We start from the raw sequence: 19475 nt of genomic DNA, 5'->3' as shown, positions 1-19475 counted from the left end.
GTATTTGTATGCAGAAGATAGAAACTGACCCTTATTTCTCATCCAACAAAAAATCAGCCCAAAATAGATCAAAGATCTAAATATAAGACCAGAAACTATAAAACTGCTAGAAGAAAACATAGAAAACCCTTTAAGACATTAATATAAGCAATGATTTTGGGGGTAAGACCCCCAAAAGCACCAGCTGCAAAATAAAATAGACACATGAGATTATGTCAAATTAAGAAGATTCTACCAGGAAAGAAACAATCAAAACAGTGAAGAGACAACTTACCAAATGGAAGAAATTTTCTGCAAAGCACTCAACTGTTTAAAGATTATTATCCAGAATATATAAGAAACTAAAAAAAATGAGTAAGAAAAAAATAATCCAATTAAGAAGTGGACAAAATATATGAATGGACACTTCCTAGAAAAAGAAAATAAAACAACCAATTTATGAAAAAATACTCAATATCATTAGCTGTAAGGGATAAATGTAAATCAAAACCACAGTGAGATGCTCTCACCCTAGTAAGAACCATGTTAGAGTTTGGACCTGGAATGTCTCCCAAAGCCTCCTGTGCTTCAGGCTTTGTACCCAGATGGTGGCACTACTGGAATAGTAGTGGCTCTGCTCCACCATGTGTCTCTGCCATGACATAGGCCATAGCAATGGAGCCAGCCAACCATGGATTAAAATCTCTGAAACTGAGTCAAAATAAATCATTTCTCCTTTCAGTTCTTTTTCAAGAATTTGCCACAGAGTTGACTAATAGAATGAGAAGTTGACTAACACAGAATGAAGTAGTGGGGTCATGGCTATGACTATACTTGGCTATGTAGTTCACAAGCCTTCAGAGCTGGTTTTGAAGATGCAGGCTAGAGAAGTCCTAGAATGATGTGAGCAGAGCTTAATGGGCAATTCTGGTATAAGACAGACCAGAGTGCTGATAGAAATACGGACACTAGACTGTGTTTATGAGGTTTCAGATGGAAATGAGAACTCTTTTAGGAACTGGACTACTGGCTATTTGTGTTACATTCTGGCAAAGAATTTGTCTATGTAGTGGCACCTCCTTTTTCCACAGAAAAGTCTTAACTAGGCTTCCCCAGAAATCTTCACCATGGCTGATTTTAGGACTGTCAGCAAAAGAGTCTCTACAAAATAGTTCAATGTAAATAAACTTCCAATTTTTGTGTTGCCCTGTTTTACTTGGCCACTGGCCGGGAAGAAATCAGAACTCCAGGTGCTGGACACCCCCTTACTAGTTTTTCATAAACATGTTATCTAGTATAGTGGTTTGTAGAAATGTGTAAAGGTCTCTGGCCTAGGGCTGGGGCTTCACAGAGATGTCTACATTTTTAAGATAAGAGAAGTTACCAATTGGGCTCCATGGTAACAGCTGGCAAGGGGAGAAAAGAAAGTGGAGAAGAAGCTCTCCCCTTCTCAGGTGTTGTCCTTGAAGAGTTAACTTGCCCAGAACAGTAAAAGAAAAAGCTGCTTTTATGTGAACTTCTACAGACTGTGAACTTCTAAGCCCCTCCCCATACATGCTGGGTATAAAGTTCTGAAACTACCTGAACTCAGGGTTCAGGGGATTGATTGATTACAACAAAAGTTCTGCCCTCTGAACTTGGCTGCAGCCAAATAAAACTGTTTCCTACTATCTTCAGTGCCTTGCCTCATTTGTCCCTACAACATCCACATTCTGCCCATGTCCTGGGACTTTGCGTAAGGCCAAGTTTAAAGGTAATGAACTCATTTAATCTGATGGAGGAAATTTCAAGGCAGTGCAGCATTCAGGCAATGACATGGGTATTGCAGGCTACTTTTAGCCAGATTTACAGTAAGAATTGGGAACAAAGAGCAGAGTGAAAACTTGCAGTTTGACAAGAGTGTGTTTAAAGACCAAGGAGAATGTGGTTGCTAAAGAGAATAGTGCCATTAAAAAGAAGACAAGCTTGCACTTAGACAATAGAAGATGCCTTTGAAGGCATCTCAGGAATTGGCCAGACACCACCCATCACAGGCTCAAGGGGAAAGTAAAATTTGTTTAACATATTTTCCTTTGAAAAGAGAACCCCTGGATACCTTGATCCCACCAGGCCACCTAGGAAGTTCTTTCCCCAAGATTCCTTTCAATATGCTCAACCATCCAAGTGGAGGCTACTGTAACCATGGTCCAAGAAAGCCTGGCTGAGCTCCAATTGTCAGGAGACCTTGGTGTCATCCATGTAGGGCAGTTTTACAAACATGCAGAATGTAAGAATTATAGGTTGATGAAGGTCTCCATCAGGATTTCAAAGGAAAGCCTAGAAGACCAGGCAATGCATGGCAGGATTGGAATTTCTATGGGTGACCCCTTAGGAGATGATGCATAAAGCTGTGAGAGTGAAGCCAAAGCTTCAATAAAGACCCCAGAAAGTTAAGAGATGCTAGGAATTTGTCATCTACCAAAAAAATCTACAGGTTGCAAGCAGAGCCAGCCCAAGAGGGAAGCCATGTGGGCTGCAACTGGCAAGACAATAGCGGTAGTGCTGCATAAGTCCATTGGAACTAACATCTCACTGTCACATGCTCCAGATGCCAGATGTGGAGCTACAGGACTTAATGTTTGTCCTGCAGGCCTCATGTCTCATTTTGGTCCCATTTCTCCTTTCTATGTCCCCATTCCTCCCTTTTGGTACAGTAACCTTTAACCTATACCTGTCCTACTTTTTTTAAATTTTTACAGGGACTCAAAGTTAAGAGTTGCATTAAGTCTCAAAGGAGACTCTGGACTTAGACCTCTGAGCCATGCTGGAACTCTGAAAGACTATGAAGACTCTTGAAAATGGACTGAATGCATTTTGCTTTGTGAAATGGGGATAAGCCTTTGTGCATGAGAGACAGAATGTTACACTTTGGATCTAGAATATTCCCCAAAGGCTCATGTGTTAAGGCTTAGTTCCCAGTTAGTGGTGTTATCAGGATGTAGTGGGAACTTTAGGAGGTGGAGCCTAGTTGGAAGACCTGGGCCATGTGGACCAGACATCCTGCTGTGCATGCACACTCACTCTCTGCTCTTGTACATTCTCACTCTGCCTCCCAGGCACCATGAGGTAAGCAGTTCTGCTCCACCATGCCCTCTAAGATCTCAAGAGAAAAATGAATAAAGACCATAAATTAAGAAGAGAATGAGGTTAATTGAAAAATCAGAAAAACACAGTTGTGGATCAAACTTGCAGTGCTTTTATAACTCAAGGCAGGTGACGACATTATGAAGTAGGCATTCTTATATCTGCTGATATAACTTTCCAAGTCTGGACCAGGTTAGCATACCTTGGGATGGAAAGAATTAGAAGAATTCAGAGTTGCTTAGTAGTTAGAATTAATAAGATCTGATGATGACTAAATGTGTGGATAAGAGAGATTTATGAATGACAATCAATCTCTCACTTGATCCACTAAAGTGAACATTAAGATTAAGAAAACAGAAAAAATTCTAGTTAATAAAGAAGGATAATGAGTTCCATCTTACACATATTGGTTTGAGGGAACTGTAGGATATTCAATACCATATGTTCAGAATATAGTTAAATATCTAAATCTAAACTATGAAGAAGGAACTGAAGATACACTTGTATACTGTCAGTTACACTGGACTTATGAAAATTGTAAGAATCGCTAGGTTGCTAATGGAAATATGTTGAATAAGAGGAAAGCTCAGACAAAACTTTGAGAAATCAACTGCCCAAGTAAATCATACATGCTAAAAGAGAATTTTAATCCCAGTCTTTGAAAATCCATTTTTTTCCACACACACACACACACAAAAATAATGGAAAGAACTGAGGAAGGACTCAGAATAGATGTGGATGGTCAAGCCCTGGCATAAACTGGTGGTGTTTTCAGATTTAGGAGACTGATACCATTATGAAAAAGAATAGAACCTGGGAACATTTGGAGAAGAGCCAGGTCACCCATCTGCTGCCAAAGCCAGAATGATCCTAATGATATATAGCACACTGGCCGAGAAAATTAAAATATCAATAATTTTTAAACTCCAAGTACTTTACCATAAATCACTCAAGTCAGATGTTCCTTAAAGGCATAAGACGGGTAACTCTGTTAAAAGCAGTCTCACTTATTCATCCAAAGAAAATAGCAGAACACAGATGTCATACCCCATAGACTGAGAGAAGAATTATAGAGCCTGAGTTCCCAAGAGTATTAGCAAATTCACAAACTCAGATATAAACTATAAATAGCTACTGAAACATCAGCTATAGAATAGGCTATAGAGGGACATCCCCAGACCAAAAGCTCTGAGAATATAATCACTGTGTCTCAATACACAATGAAGATAATGAGCTGACTGGAAAAAGGTATTTTTTAATGATATGCCCAAGAACATTTGGGGAACACACAAGTACAATCAAGGTGAGTAGCAGTACTCCCAGGAAGGAACAACCAAAATGCAGCTGACAGAAAACACAGCTAATCAAGAAGAAAGTGGCCCATCAAGAAAAAGGAATGCTGGGGCTAGGAGTATAGCTCAGTGGTATGGGATGTGCTTAGCATGCACAAGGTCCTGGGTTTAGTCCCCAGAGGGAAAAAAAGAAACTAAAACAAAGAATAGACAAAGGATGTTAAAATTCACAGAATCCAAAATATAGGAAATTTTTACTCTGACGCGTAATCAAGCAAGCAAATGCATTTCTGGGGAATCGTCATCCAAACCATGATAGCACAATTCCCTGATCATTAATATCATTCAACTAATCTGCCTGGCTTGTATTTCATGATTATACAACTATATGATTAAAATTTTGTCTACTGTGGGAAAAGAGTCTGAATATGCATATGTTCTCTTGAATTCTTTTTATTTTAACCTCAACTTTCTAATATCTGTTCAATTTTACAAAATCAAACTATTTTCTTATGTCATGGTACCAGACACAGGACAAGGCAATGAGATATATAAAAAGGAGACTCTCAAACTAAACAGTATAGTCCAAAAGAGACAGGTTATGGGGAGGCTGCCAGCACCTCCCCAGGGGGTCCTTTATGCTGCTCAGGAGGGTATAAGCCACGAGAGAAAATAAGTCAGAAATAATTAGAGAGGAACAAAAGACAAAGAATCAGAATTATAGTTTTAAAGTAGAGCATCTGATAGATCCAGCCCACACAGGAGCTGGAGCTGGACAATTAAAAAAAAATGGCTCCTGTGGTTTATTTAAGGGGGTACATCAAAGGCAGGGATAAGGTTCCAGGGGTGGAGTCTTGCTTCATCACCTCTCACAGTCAGCAGGTTGACTGCCATCTTAGCAGGTCACACCCATCTCTGAGAGGCCCTATGGCTGCAGCTGGTCACACCATCTCTGGTGCTGTGTGGGACCAGATAGAGCCTAAATAGTGCTCACAATGTGTCTGGGCAGTTTTGGCCAGAGGAAATTTCCACTGGAAGTTCCCAGACACCAGATTCTTCTATTCACCAGGCTCTGATGCCGATGTAGTCCATAGATAGCCCACAGATGGATCTTGACTGTTGTTGATCAAGACTAAATTAATACAAGATATTTTTCTCCATGTAAGCCAGGGACATCCTATGTTTTGGAAAGCAATGCTAAAAATTCTATAGGATACCAGCCATTACTCTTTGTATCAAAGCAACTCAGCCACTATAACCACCATAGGGAGATCACTATCATCAAGAGAATGGATATAGGCTTTAACTCCTCAAACTGAGGGGTAAACATTTTTTAAGACATAATTCTAATGGGGGAGAAAGGGAATGAGGAAAACTTAGAGGATATGGGATTTGAAAACTAAGATTTCAAAAAACAGGGGAAATTCCCTGAGAGGGGAAAAAGAAAAAAAAAAAAAAAAGCATCTCTAAGACTAAGGAAACATGTTGATTTATTAAGTCAACAATATTTATCATGCATATGTATTGATCACTGTGTTTGACACTAGAGTTGCTGTGAAGCAATTAGACTTATATTTCATTGGTCATAACTTAATCATATGCCCATCCTTAATTGCAATATTGAGAAATGTGGTTTTTATTTTTCATGTGTTTAACTAGAAATAGGGGATCCCATTTTTAGGAAAGGAGAAAATGGATTTTAGAAAACAACAAGTAATCTCTGCTACTTAGGAAATATGCCATACACAACAGAATAAGACAAAAGACCTAGGGTGGTAGTAAAGGAAAGTCTCACATCAAAAACTGCAGCACACTAAAAAGCATTTAGTCAAAACTGAAGCCGGAAAGAGTTGGGTGGCACCAGGAAGGGTGTCTCAAACCAACACTGAGAGACCATGGTATTGAGAGAAATTCAATAGCTCTGTTGAAGAGCTTGGGGACAGAACTATGATGGGTAGAATTCAAACTAGAAAAATAAAAAATAAAACAAAGCAATTATTAACCCTCCAAAAATGAGTATGCAGGGAAACATAAATCACAAAATTCTTCTCAGTTGTGGAAGCCGTTCTCTAGAGGGGGTCTCAGCACTACTTGGCAATTACACTGATTTCCTCTGCTCATCTCTCACCTTTTCACTCTCCATAATACAAATTCAAACTCCCTCTACTCTCTTCAAATGACAAGTTTCTGCCCATTCCCCACAAAACAGGCAATTTCTCAGAGAAAAATTTAGTGTAAAAGCAACCTGTCCTTTTATATGACTCTAATATAATCCTCAGCTTTTCTATGGGCACAGAGAATGCCAAGAGCTGACCATGTATTTTTGTGGGACTGCCTAGGCAGATGGGGAAAAAAATGTGAAGATGCAAAAGAGTTTAAGGTATTGCCAAAGAGTGCTATTGACTAACATGACATCATTTGTAGAGTGAATTATGATGTTCTGTTGAATGTCCTGACAATCTAGATCCCTTTAAACTATATATAATGTGACAGGGCAGGAAAGCTGATAGAGCCCTGGGGCAAAACAATAAGTATGTACTTTGGAGTACTGCAAGTGCATGTGAACCCATTCCTGGCAGATAATAAAGGAAGGTCTTCTCCATGTCAATAGTTGCATGTGAAATGCCACAGTCTATATGAATCTAACCTAGTCAAGGGATCATATCAGGTTAGCAGCTGTGATCCAAATCATTTGCTCCAGGAAGCTTTCTCCTCAATTCCCCAGAACAACACAGACTATTACAAGGACTTGGCATATGAGTGGCAACAATCACTCTGCAGTGCACAGGAAGGAACTACCTTCCCCTCCTTTGGGGTTATTTTTGCCACAGAAAATAACCATTTTAAATTTTGTCTATAAGGTCATCTTGTTTGGAAAGGGAAAATGGTTCATTCACGTCTGTACTTGTGAATTCACTTTTTCAGAATGGAAGGTGCACTATCAAGGGAAGTCTGATGGAGCAGATTTTAATAACTGGTCTAATTATAGTTATGAACCTCTGACAAAAAGTTAGCATTCTATTGTAACATAGTGTAGCCTTGGTATGTCCTAGAGTCATTCAAATGATTCACTCAATTATCACACTATTTTGTAACAAGAATTACCTTGTGACCAAGTGAGAAAAGATGATGAGATATCTATGTACATGCATTTCTGGTCTTGCACCAAGATATTGAGAAAAAACAGGTGCAAGCTTATAGTGAAAATGGGGGGAAAAAAACACCAGTGTATGGAAGAGTTGGTTTATTAGGAAACTCAAGAAAAAGAGAAGGTAATGCAAACATTAAACTCCCTGTCCCATCTCCATAATTCCTGAACCACCATTGATTCCACTTCCTCCCATGCCAGTCCTTTCAAGGACTCCATCAGCACCTCTCCTCCACTTTCAACATTTCTGCTGCCTCCTCCAAGAGGCATGGGATAGCCTGTAGAGTCAGGACTATTCTCATATAAGCATGGAAAAGGGTGGGTAAGGGCTCTAAGATATTACTACCTTCCACAACCCACAAGGGCACACAACTTTGTCTTGGGAACCACCCCTAAAGTAAGGCAATTTCTCCTTTGACAAACCTTGTCTCAGATCTAATAACCAGGCAAGTGGTTGGTTTAATTTGTACTCAGAACCCCTTTTTCGGTATCAGAACTTATTTGAAAAAAACTATAGGTCTCACTATAGACAGGACTCTCCAAATGATAGAATTATTTACTTCTATCTATGTAATATATCACCCTTCTTGAGCAGACATACAGAAATATATACTTGATGAATATATTTTTAACAGGAAATAAAAGAAGAATGGTGATGAATAAGGCTAGAGACATATCAGCTCCACCTATCAGACCCAAATGGGACCCATGTTGCTAATACAGCTGCTCCAAAGGCAGAACTAGCATGGGGTCCAAATGATGCGGAAACGTCTCCTTTCACTATCTAAGATGCATTCTATTAGGTTTAAGAAAGGGGGTTCCTAGACACAAGTATCTCAACAATATTCAGAAATTATGGCGAAAGACAAATGAAGACTCATTTCAATTCCTAGATAGGATATACCTGGCAGTTTGATACGTGTATATGTATGTATATGTGTGTATATGTGTGTATGTATATGTATATATACATGTATATGTATGTGTGTATATGTATGTATATGTGTGTATATGTGTGTATGTATATGTATGTATGTGGTATGTATGTGTATATGTATATATGTATGTATATGTGTGTATATAATTTATATATATATATATATATATATATATATATATATATATATATATATATACACACACACCCCTGATGTGCCAGAAAACATGAGAATAAGAAATAAGACATTGGGCTGGGGATGTGGCTCAAGCGGTAGCACGCTCGTCTGGCATGCGTGCGGCCCGGGTTCGATCCTCAGCACCACATACCAACAAAGATGTTGTGGCCGCTGAAAACTAAAAAATATTAAAAAAAAAAAAAGAAATAAGACATTTATATGGCAATGTACTCCTCACATTAAAGAGAAAACTAAAAAAGAACTAAAAGAATTTGGGGGATAAACCCATCCCAGCTAGTGAATATAATATTTAGGTGCTTAAAAATGGAGAGCAACTTAAGAAAAAAGATGCAAACTGCAAAGCCTCCTTGCTGGCTGCTACATTAGATTCGCAAGGAACAGATCCTTCAAAGAAATATAAGGTGCCCTAGGCAAAGATCAATGTGCCTGCCTAACTTAAGATTGAAGGACACTGGGAGGAAAAGACTGTCCTAAGTTGAAGAAAGTACAAATAGGATAAAAAGGAAAGAGACTGGGGCTCACAGGCGACAGAAAATGAAAAATATTCAGATACAGAATGAAAAGGCCCAAGGGGATCTTCAGATCTGAGATACCACATAGAAATTTTCCCCATAGGAGCCCTAGGTAAAACTGACAGTAGAGAATAAGTCTATGGATTTTCTTGAGGACACAGGTGCTACTTATTCAGTACTTACTACTAAACTGGAACAAAAACAACTTTATGGACTACTCACATAATGAGAGTCTCAGACAAAGTACAGAATATCCCTTTTGCAACCTTAGGAGTTCCACCTTGAGATCTCACACTAAAGCACAGTTTCTGGTATATGCCAGAGAAATTGACTTCCCTTTTAGGATGAGATCTCCTCTGTAAATTAAATGCTCAAATAACCTTTTTACCAGGACAACTCATCATTAAAGTCCTCCCTGAACAGGCCTGGAACTTGCAGTTTGCCTTCCTGAAATCCAAGGAACACCTGGAGGAATGAATACAACCTGAAATCAACCAACAGGTAAGACCCACTGTGAAAGCAGTTGGGATTCAAGACAAGGCAAAGAATACTTCCCCAATACAAACTGTCTGAAAGGAGGGGCAAAGGTCCCTATCAAAGTAATATCCCTTGGAGAGGTCGACACACAGGGGATAAAGACCAGTCCTTAGAGTTTCTTGCACTAGAAAACAAATCCCAAGAACTATTTGCATTTGAATAGTAGGTCCTAGAACTCAGTCAACTCAACAATACTGGTGCACTGTGTTGCCCCAAGGTTTTAAGAATTCCTTCCCTTTGTTTAGGTAAATTCTGGCTAAGACCTGAGGTCTCTCAAGTTAAATTAACACCTGTATTTGGGCTTAGCATTGTCCTGGGGCAGACACCTTTTGCCTGACTATAAACAGCAATTGCCTGAGTAGATACTCTCAAAACCCACAGGAAATTGAGGATTTGAGGGGATGGCTGAGTTTTTTAATTTGGATTCCCAATTATGGGCTTATAGTAAAATCACTTTATGAGACCCTTAAGGAACATGGGCTTGGGTGACAGAATGGACTAAGGAATGTCAAAGGACCTTTTGATACAGTGAAGGTGAAGAAGTAACAGCCCTGGGACTTCCTGAAATTACAAAAAGCCATTCAACCTGTGTGTTTATGAAAAACAAGGATTAGAGCTTAGAGTTTTAATTTAGCCCTTAGGATATTTGCCTTGTGTGGTGGCATATTTTTCCAAACTACTGGATCACACAGCTGAGGGATGGCCTCCCTGTTAGTGAATTTGTGGTCACAGACATTTGTGACACTCTAGGATACAGAAAAATTCACATTGGGGCAACTTTTGAACATGAACATGCCCATCATTTCTACTCCGATTAGCAACAGAAAGGAGGCTACTGGCTCACCTCAAGAATGGGAAAATACCCAATCTATTGAACAATCTCATCGTGAGAATACATGTTGCCTCCACATTGAATCTAGCCACCTTGTTCCCAAATGAGGCCTTTGACACCCTCCTTAACATAATTACCTGAAGATTATTGAACTATTCCAGTAAGCCAGATCTCTATGATCAGCCTTTTTCCTGCCCCTAAACTAGAATTATAGACTGGAGCAGTTTTACAGACCAAGAGAAGCATCAGGCTAACAGTGACCTTAAAAACATTAAAGGCAAAAGCACTGCCTCCCCAAAGCTCAACTAAGTCATTGCCCTTGTCAGAGCTCTCTTCCTAGTAGAGGGAAAGGAAATAAACATAAACATCAGCTCACCATATACCTTTTTGGTACTGAATCCATGTGCTATCATGTGGTAAGAATACGTTTTACTGAAAATAACAGAGAAATCAAACATGTCCCTTAAATCTTGCTATTATTTGATGATGTTCACAAGTATTCCCAGGTAGCAATATACTGTTCTGGCCACCAGGAGGAGGAAAGCCTAGGGAATAAAGGGAAGCAACTAGCAAAGATGACAAGCAGTTCTCTGGGTTGGTGACTTCATAGCCCTAATTGGATCTCTTGTTCGCCAAATTGACATATTGCAATATATACATAGGCCCTCACATACTGATAAAGACAAAGAAAGGGTAATGGAATGTGGCTGACCCTTTGACCAAACAGGCCTTGGATAGAAATGTAATGCTCAGGGAATAATTCTGATCCTAGAAGCCCTTCTGGAGACTATGATAAAACCTATCTACAATAGTACTCATTATGCAAAAGATGTTACTCTCCAGTGGATACAGAAATATATTATGGGACCCAATTTACAAAACTAGTTGGTTCCCTTTATTGTCTAGGCTTTCCACCTTCTGGTGACGATAACAGTATACTGCCACCCAGGGAGACTTGTGAATATATTCTAGTAACAGTAAGATTTCAGGAACGTGTTTAATTTGTTATCAAAAATGCCTTACATGTACCAAAAATAATAACTTAAAGGGAGGTACAACCATCAGATGTCCAAAAGTGGGAGTTTAGTTTCAGGGGGATGGCCCATCCAAAGACTGGCAAGTTGATTTCATTCAGATGCTCCAAACCCTGGGAAATTACAGATATGTTAGTTTTCATAGGTACCTTTTTGGGGATGATAGAGGCCTATCCAAATTACTCTGAAAAAGCATCTAAAATTTTCAAGGCGCTTTCAAAGGAAATTACCCCAAGATTTGGCCTAACATAATTCAAAGTAACAATGCATCTTTATTTGTCATAGCTGTCAGTCAACAGGTGGCTTGAATACTGTACATTACTTGGAAACTATACTCTTCTTGGAGACTTCAATCAACATGAAAGGCTGGGGTGAATCACACTTCAAGAAAAAATATTGACAAAATCTGTCAAAAAACCCAACTTGGGATAAAGTAGTAGCAGCTCTGTCACAGATTAAGGTGGCTCTATGAAGTGCACTCAAATTGAATCTTTTTGAAATACTGTGTAATAGGTCATTTCACATTTCTATCCCTATAGAACATGATGAGTTTTTAAAGGATCATTGGTAACTCAGTATGTACAAACACTGGGGACTATATTAACTTTTACCCATGGGTTTGCTTCCAACAGGTCTGCACACCCCCACTCATGTACTACTTTATCCAGTTCAATCTGACAACAGAGTTCTTCTAAAAATCTGAAAAGAACAAGGACCAGACCAATAGTTAGTGGCAAAATGGATAGGAACACTGGAAGTATTTCTAAAGACCAATACTTCTGTCAGCCTAGCCAGAGTAAAACCATGGATCCATCACACACAAGTCTGCACCCAACATCTACCCATTCCACCAACAAAGATCAGATTCCTAGTCTGTCATCTCAATAGAGGACCTCAAGTACTTAAGAAAAAAAATGGTAATATTTATCCTTCTCCCTTGATGACCTTGTGGAGAATAACCCTTTCTTAAAACATCCTTTGAGGTCCTACAGGAAGGATCTTTTATAGAGTGTACAGCTAGTAGGAACGGAGACAATCCCATAGTAAACAGATGGGCCATCAAAAATGGAGGCCATCTCAGTATTAGGCTATACCCTCAATAAAAGGATCTTTGGTTGTGCCAAGAACAAGGGAATACCAGCTTAAGTTTAACACAGCATATCATTAAAACCCCATTACAGAACACTTGAAACGTGGAGAAGGGCTAATTTTGCTAGGAATGAATACAAAAATCATACCATACAAAATTGTACCTCAATTTCCTTCTATGAAACATTAGAATTAATGTAGCTAGCAAGAGTTCACAGAAATAAGATTACAAAGTATTTTAGTCAGCTTTTTCACTGCTGTGACTAAATGACCCAACCAGCACAACTGTAGAGGAGAAGAGTTTATTTGAGGGTTCACAGTTTCAGAGGTCTTGGTCCATAGAAGGCCGGCTCCATGGTTCACAGTTTCAGAGGTCTTGGTCCATAGAAGGCCGGCTCCATTCCTCGGGGCTCGAGGTGAGGCTGAACATCATGGCGTGAGAGTGTGGCCGAGAGAAGCAGCTCACATCACAGTTTAGAAAGCAGAGAGACTCCCCTCACCAGACACAAATATATACCCAAGGCCATGCCCCCAAAGCCACTCCCCAATTCCCAACTCCTCCAGCCACACCCTATCACTTCTGTTACCAGTGTTAATCCCTATCAGAAGATTAAATCATTGATTAGGTTTAAAGACTCTTTCTTACAACCCAATCATTTCTCCTCTGAACCTTCTTACAATGTCTCACACATGAGCTTTTGGGGGACAGCTCACATTCAAATCATAACACAATGCTCTCTATAAGAGGCCAAATCCAATATCTCAAGGTACAAGTGGCAACTGATAAAGGAATAAAACAGATTATATAATTAGTACTCAAGTATGTACACACCTATTCTGGATTTATAGGATGGCTTGCTTGTGCATTCAGATCCTCCAACATTTCCAATTCCAGGTTAAACAGTTCCATTCCAACACTACTCATTTCACCCATCTTCAAGCAGGAAGTAGCCAGAGCTGTCACTGCCCCTTATCAGTTAAGACGTGTAGTGGAATTTGGACAGAAGGGAAATCGTAGCTGTCTATGGTTTTCTTTGCAAGAAAAAGCCTATGCCTCCTTGAGCATGTAGCCCTCATTAATCATTTAAACTAGCCGCACAAGGTTGATTTACTGAAACTCCCCTAATCTTGCCTCACCCCTCCAAGGCTGGTGCAAATGAACAGATTACCAGCAGGTTTCATCAATTTCTTCCTAAAGATAAAAAAAAAAAAAAAGCTTAAAACCTGTGTTAACACGGTCCGTCAGAATTCTAGTTCACCGTCTTCTCCATCTTGCTGGCTTACCAAATCTTGCTCCTTACTCTAGCAACTTGTCCTGGATTTGTTAGGCCCTTTTTGAGCAGCAAATACAGACTTGGATTTGGCAACACGAGTGTTACTAATACCATCTCTATTTGGATTATAGGCCATAAGTTCCAAATTAAACTGGTGATCATTAGTCAAACTGAAGGCATATTGCCTAAGAAAAAAATAGTTGATTAGCTTAGCATTGCAAATTCAGTTATAAAGTGAGAATAAGCATCAAAGTGACAAAGAACCAAAAAGGGAGGTAAATCACAGGAATGTGATCAAGGAACAAGAGTCCAGGATATATACTTAAATTTATCTCAATAACCTCTCAAACTAGAGCACCATGAATGACTGATAATCCTGAATCATTAAAAAAACATTGATTTACCTGTGCATTTACTTAGACTATCCAATGTCCTCAGGGGTAAGCAAGATGGGGATATCAAAAGATGTACAATAAATATTTGTTTAATTTTGTAATTTTAAGGAGTGATAACACAGTATGGCTTCTACCCTCAGGAGCTTACAATGAACTTGAAAGACAAAATTAATATAAAAGAAAGTTAATTATTAAGTACTTTATTTAAGTATAGTATATTTGCCAAGTCAGGACAGCAGTAGGATTTACTTTATACATACTTCCATTCCAAAAGCTTGGAAAAACATATCAGTAATGTAAGCTATAACTCTTGAATATCCAGAATAGTCTTCTAGATAATGCAAGCATAAATAAGTTATCTTCTTCACACAAATTATCCTCCCAAAGTAATTTATAACATGTAATTCTATCTCTAAAAAACAGTTACAATCCCTCTTAAATTGAATACGAATAAACGTGTGAAAGGAGCACAAGTTTTAAAACTTCAATGCAAAATTTTAATACATTAGTTTTAACCATTATCCTTTCTTTTTTATTTTTAAATGCTACACATGGGCTGGATTGTAGGTTCCAAGAGTCATAACAACTATAGACCATTCTGTTGGTTAATAATTCATTAAAGTTCTTGAATCTCTGACTGTAAGGCAATAATTGGGAACTGATTTCAGAAACAGAATGCAAGTACTGAATTACAAACTCTACCAGATCAGCTAAAGTAGGTGGAGAATTCACCTAAGATGGAAGAGTGAAGGTTTATTTTACCCATTTCAAGACTTCTCCACATATTTTGACAGTTTGAAATAGGCTAGGGGAGGGTGAGAATAGTTTAAAAAGTGTATTTCTTATTTTAATGTGTAAATACACATCCTTAAAGGTTAAGCCTATCTCTAACCTGTCATCAGTTCAGTGAAATACACTGCTTTCTTCTTAATCATTGGTGACTTCAGAACATGATTGTCCACTGAGAGGAACTAAAGCCTGAATACAAAGCAATTATGAAATGCAGGCAGCCAAAGGCCAGTAGGTGGGACAGCAGAAGTACGTACTCTGGCCGCACAAACTCTCCCAGCTTAAAAGCATCATATCTATAACTATCCTGAGTGCTACATTTCCTATATGTGCCTGGAATTATGAACACCTGATATATTCTGTATTCTGCATTTAGTAGACAATTTGTTCAATAATACTAACTTGACTTACACTTTTCTTTCTCATATTCTGAACAGGTAAATCTAAGTAAAAAAAAAACTATTTGAAAGATAAATTAAGAATAATTTTGGGCTGGGGATGTAAAGTGCTTGCCTTGCATGCACAAGGCCCTGGGTTCAATCCCAGCACCACAAAAAAAAAAAAAAAAAAAAAAAGAATTTTTAAGAGGCTGGGATTGTGGCTCAGTCGTAGAGTGCTTGCCTAGCATGTGTGAGGCACTGAGTTCAATCCTAAGCACTACATAAAAAAAATAAATAAACAAATAAAATAAAGTAACTTTTTTAAAACAAGAATAATCAGGAATCTTGATTTAGACCATAAATGACTTAAAATACTATTACTCTGAATTTATTAGTACATCTTAATCATTTTTTGTACTAATTTTCAACATAATTCTTAGATAATATTCCACTTTTTTTAAAAAAAAAAAGCTATTAGAAAACTATGACAATTACTTTGGAATGCAATATTTAAAACATTTTGAAAAATGATAAATAAAAACATGAACCTAGTGACACTGAAATCTGCATTATTCCCAAGAGTTCAATGCAAAAAAGATGTTACCTTATATTTTACATTCAATTCATATCTTTATCTCTATGCCCAGGCAAACACTCTGTTTCAAGACTATTGCTTTGTTTCTTGTAAAGACATTTAACTCACTGTTACTGCAAATATATTTAAAATATTTTATGATTACTTATTTATTACCTTTTATATTAGTCAGGGTTCTCTAGAGGAACAGAATCAACAGGAAGTATAATTTTAAAAGGGGGACTCATTAGGTTGGCTTACACAAACAGAAGCTGGATAGTCCACAATGGCTGTTTGCAGGCTGGAGAGCTGGAAGAACCAGTAGCTACACAGTCCAAGAAGCTGAAGCCACAGAACAAGAGGGATCAATGGTTCTATCCTAGTCTGAGATGGAAGGCTTCTGGAAATTCCCTGGAGAATCACTGGTAGAGATCACTTTGGAAGAGTGAAAAAGCAAGAGAGATCCTCAGACATCACAGCAGCAATCAAGAACCCATTCAAGAAGAATCAAGTTTGCATCTGCTGCTGCTTCCTTGTTCTTCCAACTTTCATTTCATCCAAGCCATCATCCTATTGGAAGGTGCTGCCCATGCTTATGGAGGGTCTCCATTTCAGTTGGCCATCCCACATGCCAATCATTCCTTGACACACCCTTATCAACACACTTTAATTCTTGCATCTCTTAATTCAATCAAGTTGACAATTCAAATTGGCCATTACACCTTTCTAAAATACTAGGGTAAGGATCATTATTATATTCACAATACAAAATGCTCATAATGTTAAGTTTCCTAAACTTCTTTAATGTTTCAAGTGTACTTTATTTCTTCAATATGCCATAGGTATAATAGGTACACAGTGCTTTTACTTGGCATCAATTATAAGTTGGCACAATTACTGATCTCTCCATTCCTTTGGGATGACTCAGCCAACAGGGGACAGGTTCCATTCTATTCCAATTTGTGTTACTATGAGTGTCCACACAGCTCTAATAGTTAATACCACATTACCATATTTGTCTGGAAATCAGGTGCTCTGTCTTGCCATTGTTCGCTGGATGTTCAAACTTGGAGACGATTTAGTACATTTTTGGCCACGAGAAACATCCAGGAACTGAAGAGAACTGCGGCAACTGAAGCTGCTGGTTTGGTACAAATTTGTTCCAGGTACCCTTGTAAAAGCTTAAATTATTTTTAAGTAACTCACTATACTGAGTTTTTGTAGGTTAAAAAAAAAAAACACTGCCTAAATTCATGAAATCCATGCAGCTCATTACTGTACCAGATATTAAAACCTTAAGGACTGGTCCTCATTACCGCTGGGAATTTCTACAAAATAAGCCACTTGCACCACATTTAAATTTACAGGTTACTTTGTCCAGCTGTTCAACCAAGAGTAATACTGCTCTAAGAAATCAACTCTAAATTCATGTCTTTGTCTAATTGATACTATTTTTTCCAACCCATATAAAAAATTGATTGCCTAAACATATGTAAAACAATACAATGTTTAACTTTAGCAAATTTGCTAAAGTACTGACAACAAATCAATGTTCTGGAAATTCTTATTTTAGCAACTGTCTAGAAATTAACTTCTAGAAAAATCAGCCTGATTCAATGAAGTCATTCATCACAATTATACAATATAATTTTTCCATTTTTGAGGCAAAACAAATATTATGTCCTTTACAAAATGTCTATATACTAAAATTGATATGACCTAAAAAGGTAGCTAATATAAATGATTCATACCCTTTAGATAAACCAATTGGGCACACATTGTTCTTTTCAAACATTTATATAAAGAAGGAAATCAACATTGGTAGCATCAGTAGGTTTGATTAGCAAGTGTCACCAGGTTGTATGATTGTCTTATCAATAGCTAAAGTGTGACTTGATTCTAATCACCATTATAACTGAACAATCTCTAAATTATACCACAAGTTGTAACCCTCCATCCACTACTAGAACATGTCCTGTAATATATGGTGATTCTAAAAGAAACACAATTGCATGTGCCACCTCAATGGTTTCTCCAAACCTTCCAAGAGGAATGCTTTTCTTTAACTGTTCTTCTTTCAAGTCTTTCGTCATATCTGTATGAACAAATCCTAAAACAGAAGTGATCATTCAGAAACTATTCAAATTATACTGTTTTATTGTGTGCAGCACATAGGAATATATTATAACAAATCCCACTGTTATGTATAATTATAATAAGCCAATAAAAATGATTATTCAGTAGAAGAGACACTAAGATATTTGCTCAATTTTGAAAAAAATGAATTTGCACCTGAAAATGAGATGAATAAACCTTGTTTTGGAGATACAATTTTGCTATCAATTAAATAAACAATCTACAACTTTACTCACTTTAACTCAATGAACATTTACTGAACACTAAAATATATGATCTCCAAGTACATGGCCAAACTCTTAGCAAAATGTAAAGACAAGCTCATATAACGTCATGGGTGGATACACACATGAATAAAACAAAATTCCATTCCTTTGGAAACCTATAATTCATGGAGGAAGCAATCACTTATATACACAATTATGGTGTAAGGAAGTCTGGTGAATATTCTTATAGTGGTATAAATAAAAGGCCACAGAAATGATTAAATTTCACTTGAGTGGGAATAAAAGAGTGAGAAGTTGTGTTGAGGGAAGACAGGCATCACAAAAAATGGTCACATGAACCAATTTGGCAATTCTGAAAAGAACTAGTCAGTTCCATTTGCTATGGCCAAGATAACTGATGATTAGAAAGTCCAAAGTTTCCAATACATGTATAAGAACAAAATCTGGTAGTCATATTCAATTCCAATGTGAGTATACACACAAAAATCAAAATTTAAATTGGTATTGGTATAGGTATGCAATAAAGCTTGCAGAGAACATTTAAAATATAAAGTTCCACAGTATAAAGTACTATATATTATATTAAGCAACCAATTTTAAATGATAACTGATATATTAAGGAAAAAACAGATTTGTTAAGAAAATATAAGGTTAATCTGAGACATACAACTACATGTTACTAATAAAATGCTTAACCCACAAACAATATTTTATATAGTACTCAATCTTTTAGGTTTTTAAAAAGAAAGTAAATATTAATCTACATGAAAACAACAGTAGTTAGTAGTAGTTAGGTGACAAAAAATAGACGGACTAAAAATTAGATGTGCTACATGATTGTTCAGTGTGCAATCTTAAAAATATAGTTTTCAAATTGGCTTATGTTAAACTAATCATACATAAAATCAACCTAAATATAACTGTCATTGAAAGTACCATAATAAATGTGAATTAAATACTGTCTTAAGAATCAATTAGGCCACTAGTTTATTATACAGACCTATGAAATTTACTTTAG

General features: G+C 37.5%; 1 protein-coding gene across 4 annotated transcripts in view; it reads right to left on the bottom strand.

The window, feature by feature from the left end:
* Positions 1–19475, bottom strand: part of CBR4 (carbonyl reductase 4) — a 78208-nt gene that overhangs the window by 42850 nt on the left and 15883 nt on the right. For 2 of the 4 annotated variants that reach the window (XM_081269808.1, XM_081269811.1), the window contains one exon: positions 14536–18204. The exons of 1 other annotated variant lie outside the window; for it this stretch is intronic. In XM_081269808.1, the coding sequence (XP_081125934.1) occupies positions 18026–18204 (179 nt within the window). In that variant the 3' untranslated portion in view covers positions 14536–18025. Of the gene's footprint in view, positions 1–14535; positions 18205–19475 lie in introns of those variants that run through there. One more of the 4 variants, XM_081269810.1, reaches the window with a different exon arrangement.

The sequence above is a fragment of the Spermophilus citellus genome (assembly GCF_964194105.1).
Source record: "Spermophilus citellus genome assembly, chromosome: 16".
NCBI classification, from domain to species: Eukaryota; Metazoa; Chordata; class Mammalia; order Rodentia; family Sciuridae; genus Spermophilus; species Spermophilus citellus.
The sequence above is the reverse complement of the archived record's forward strand: the minus strand, read 5'-3'. Positions and strand labels throughout refer to the sequence as shown.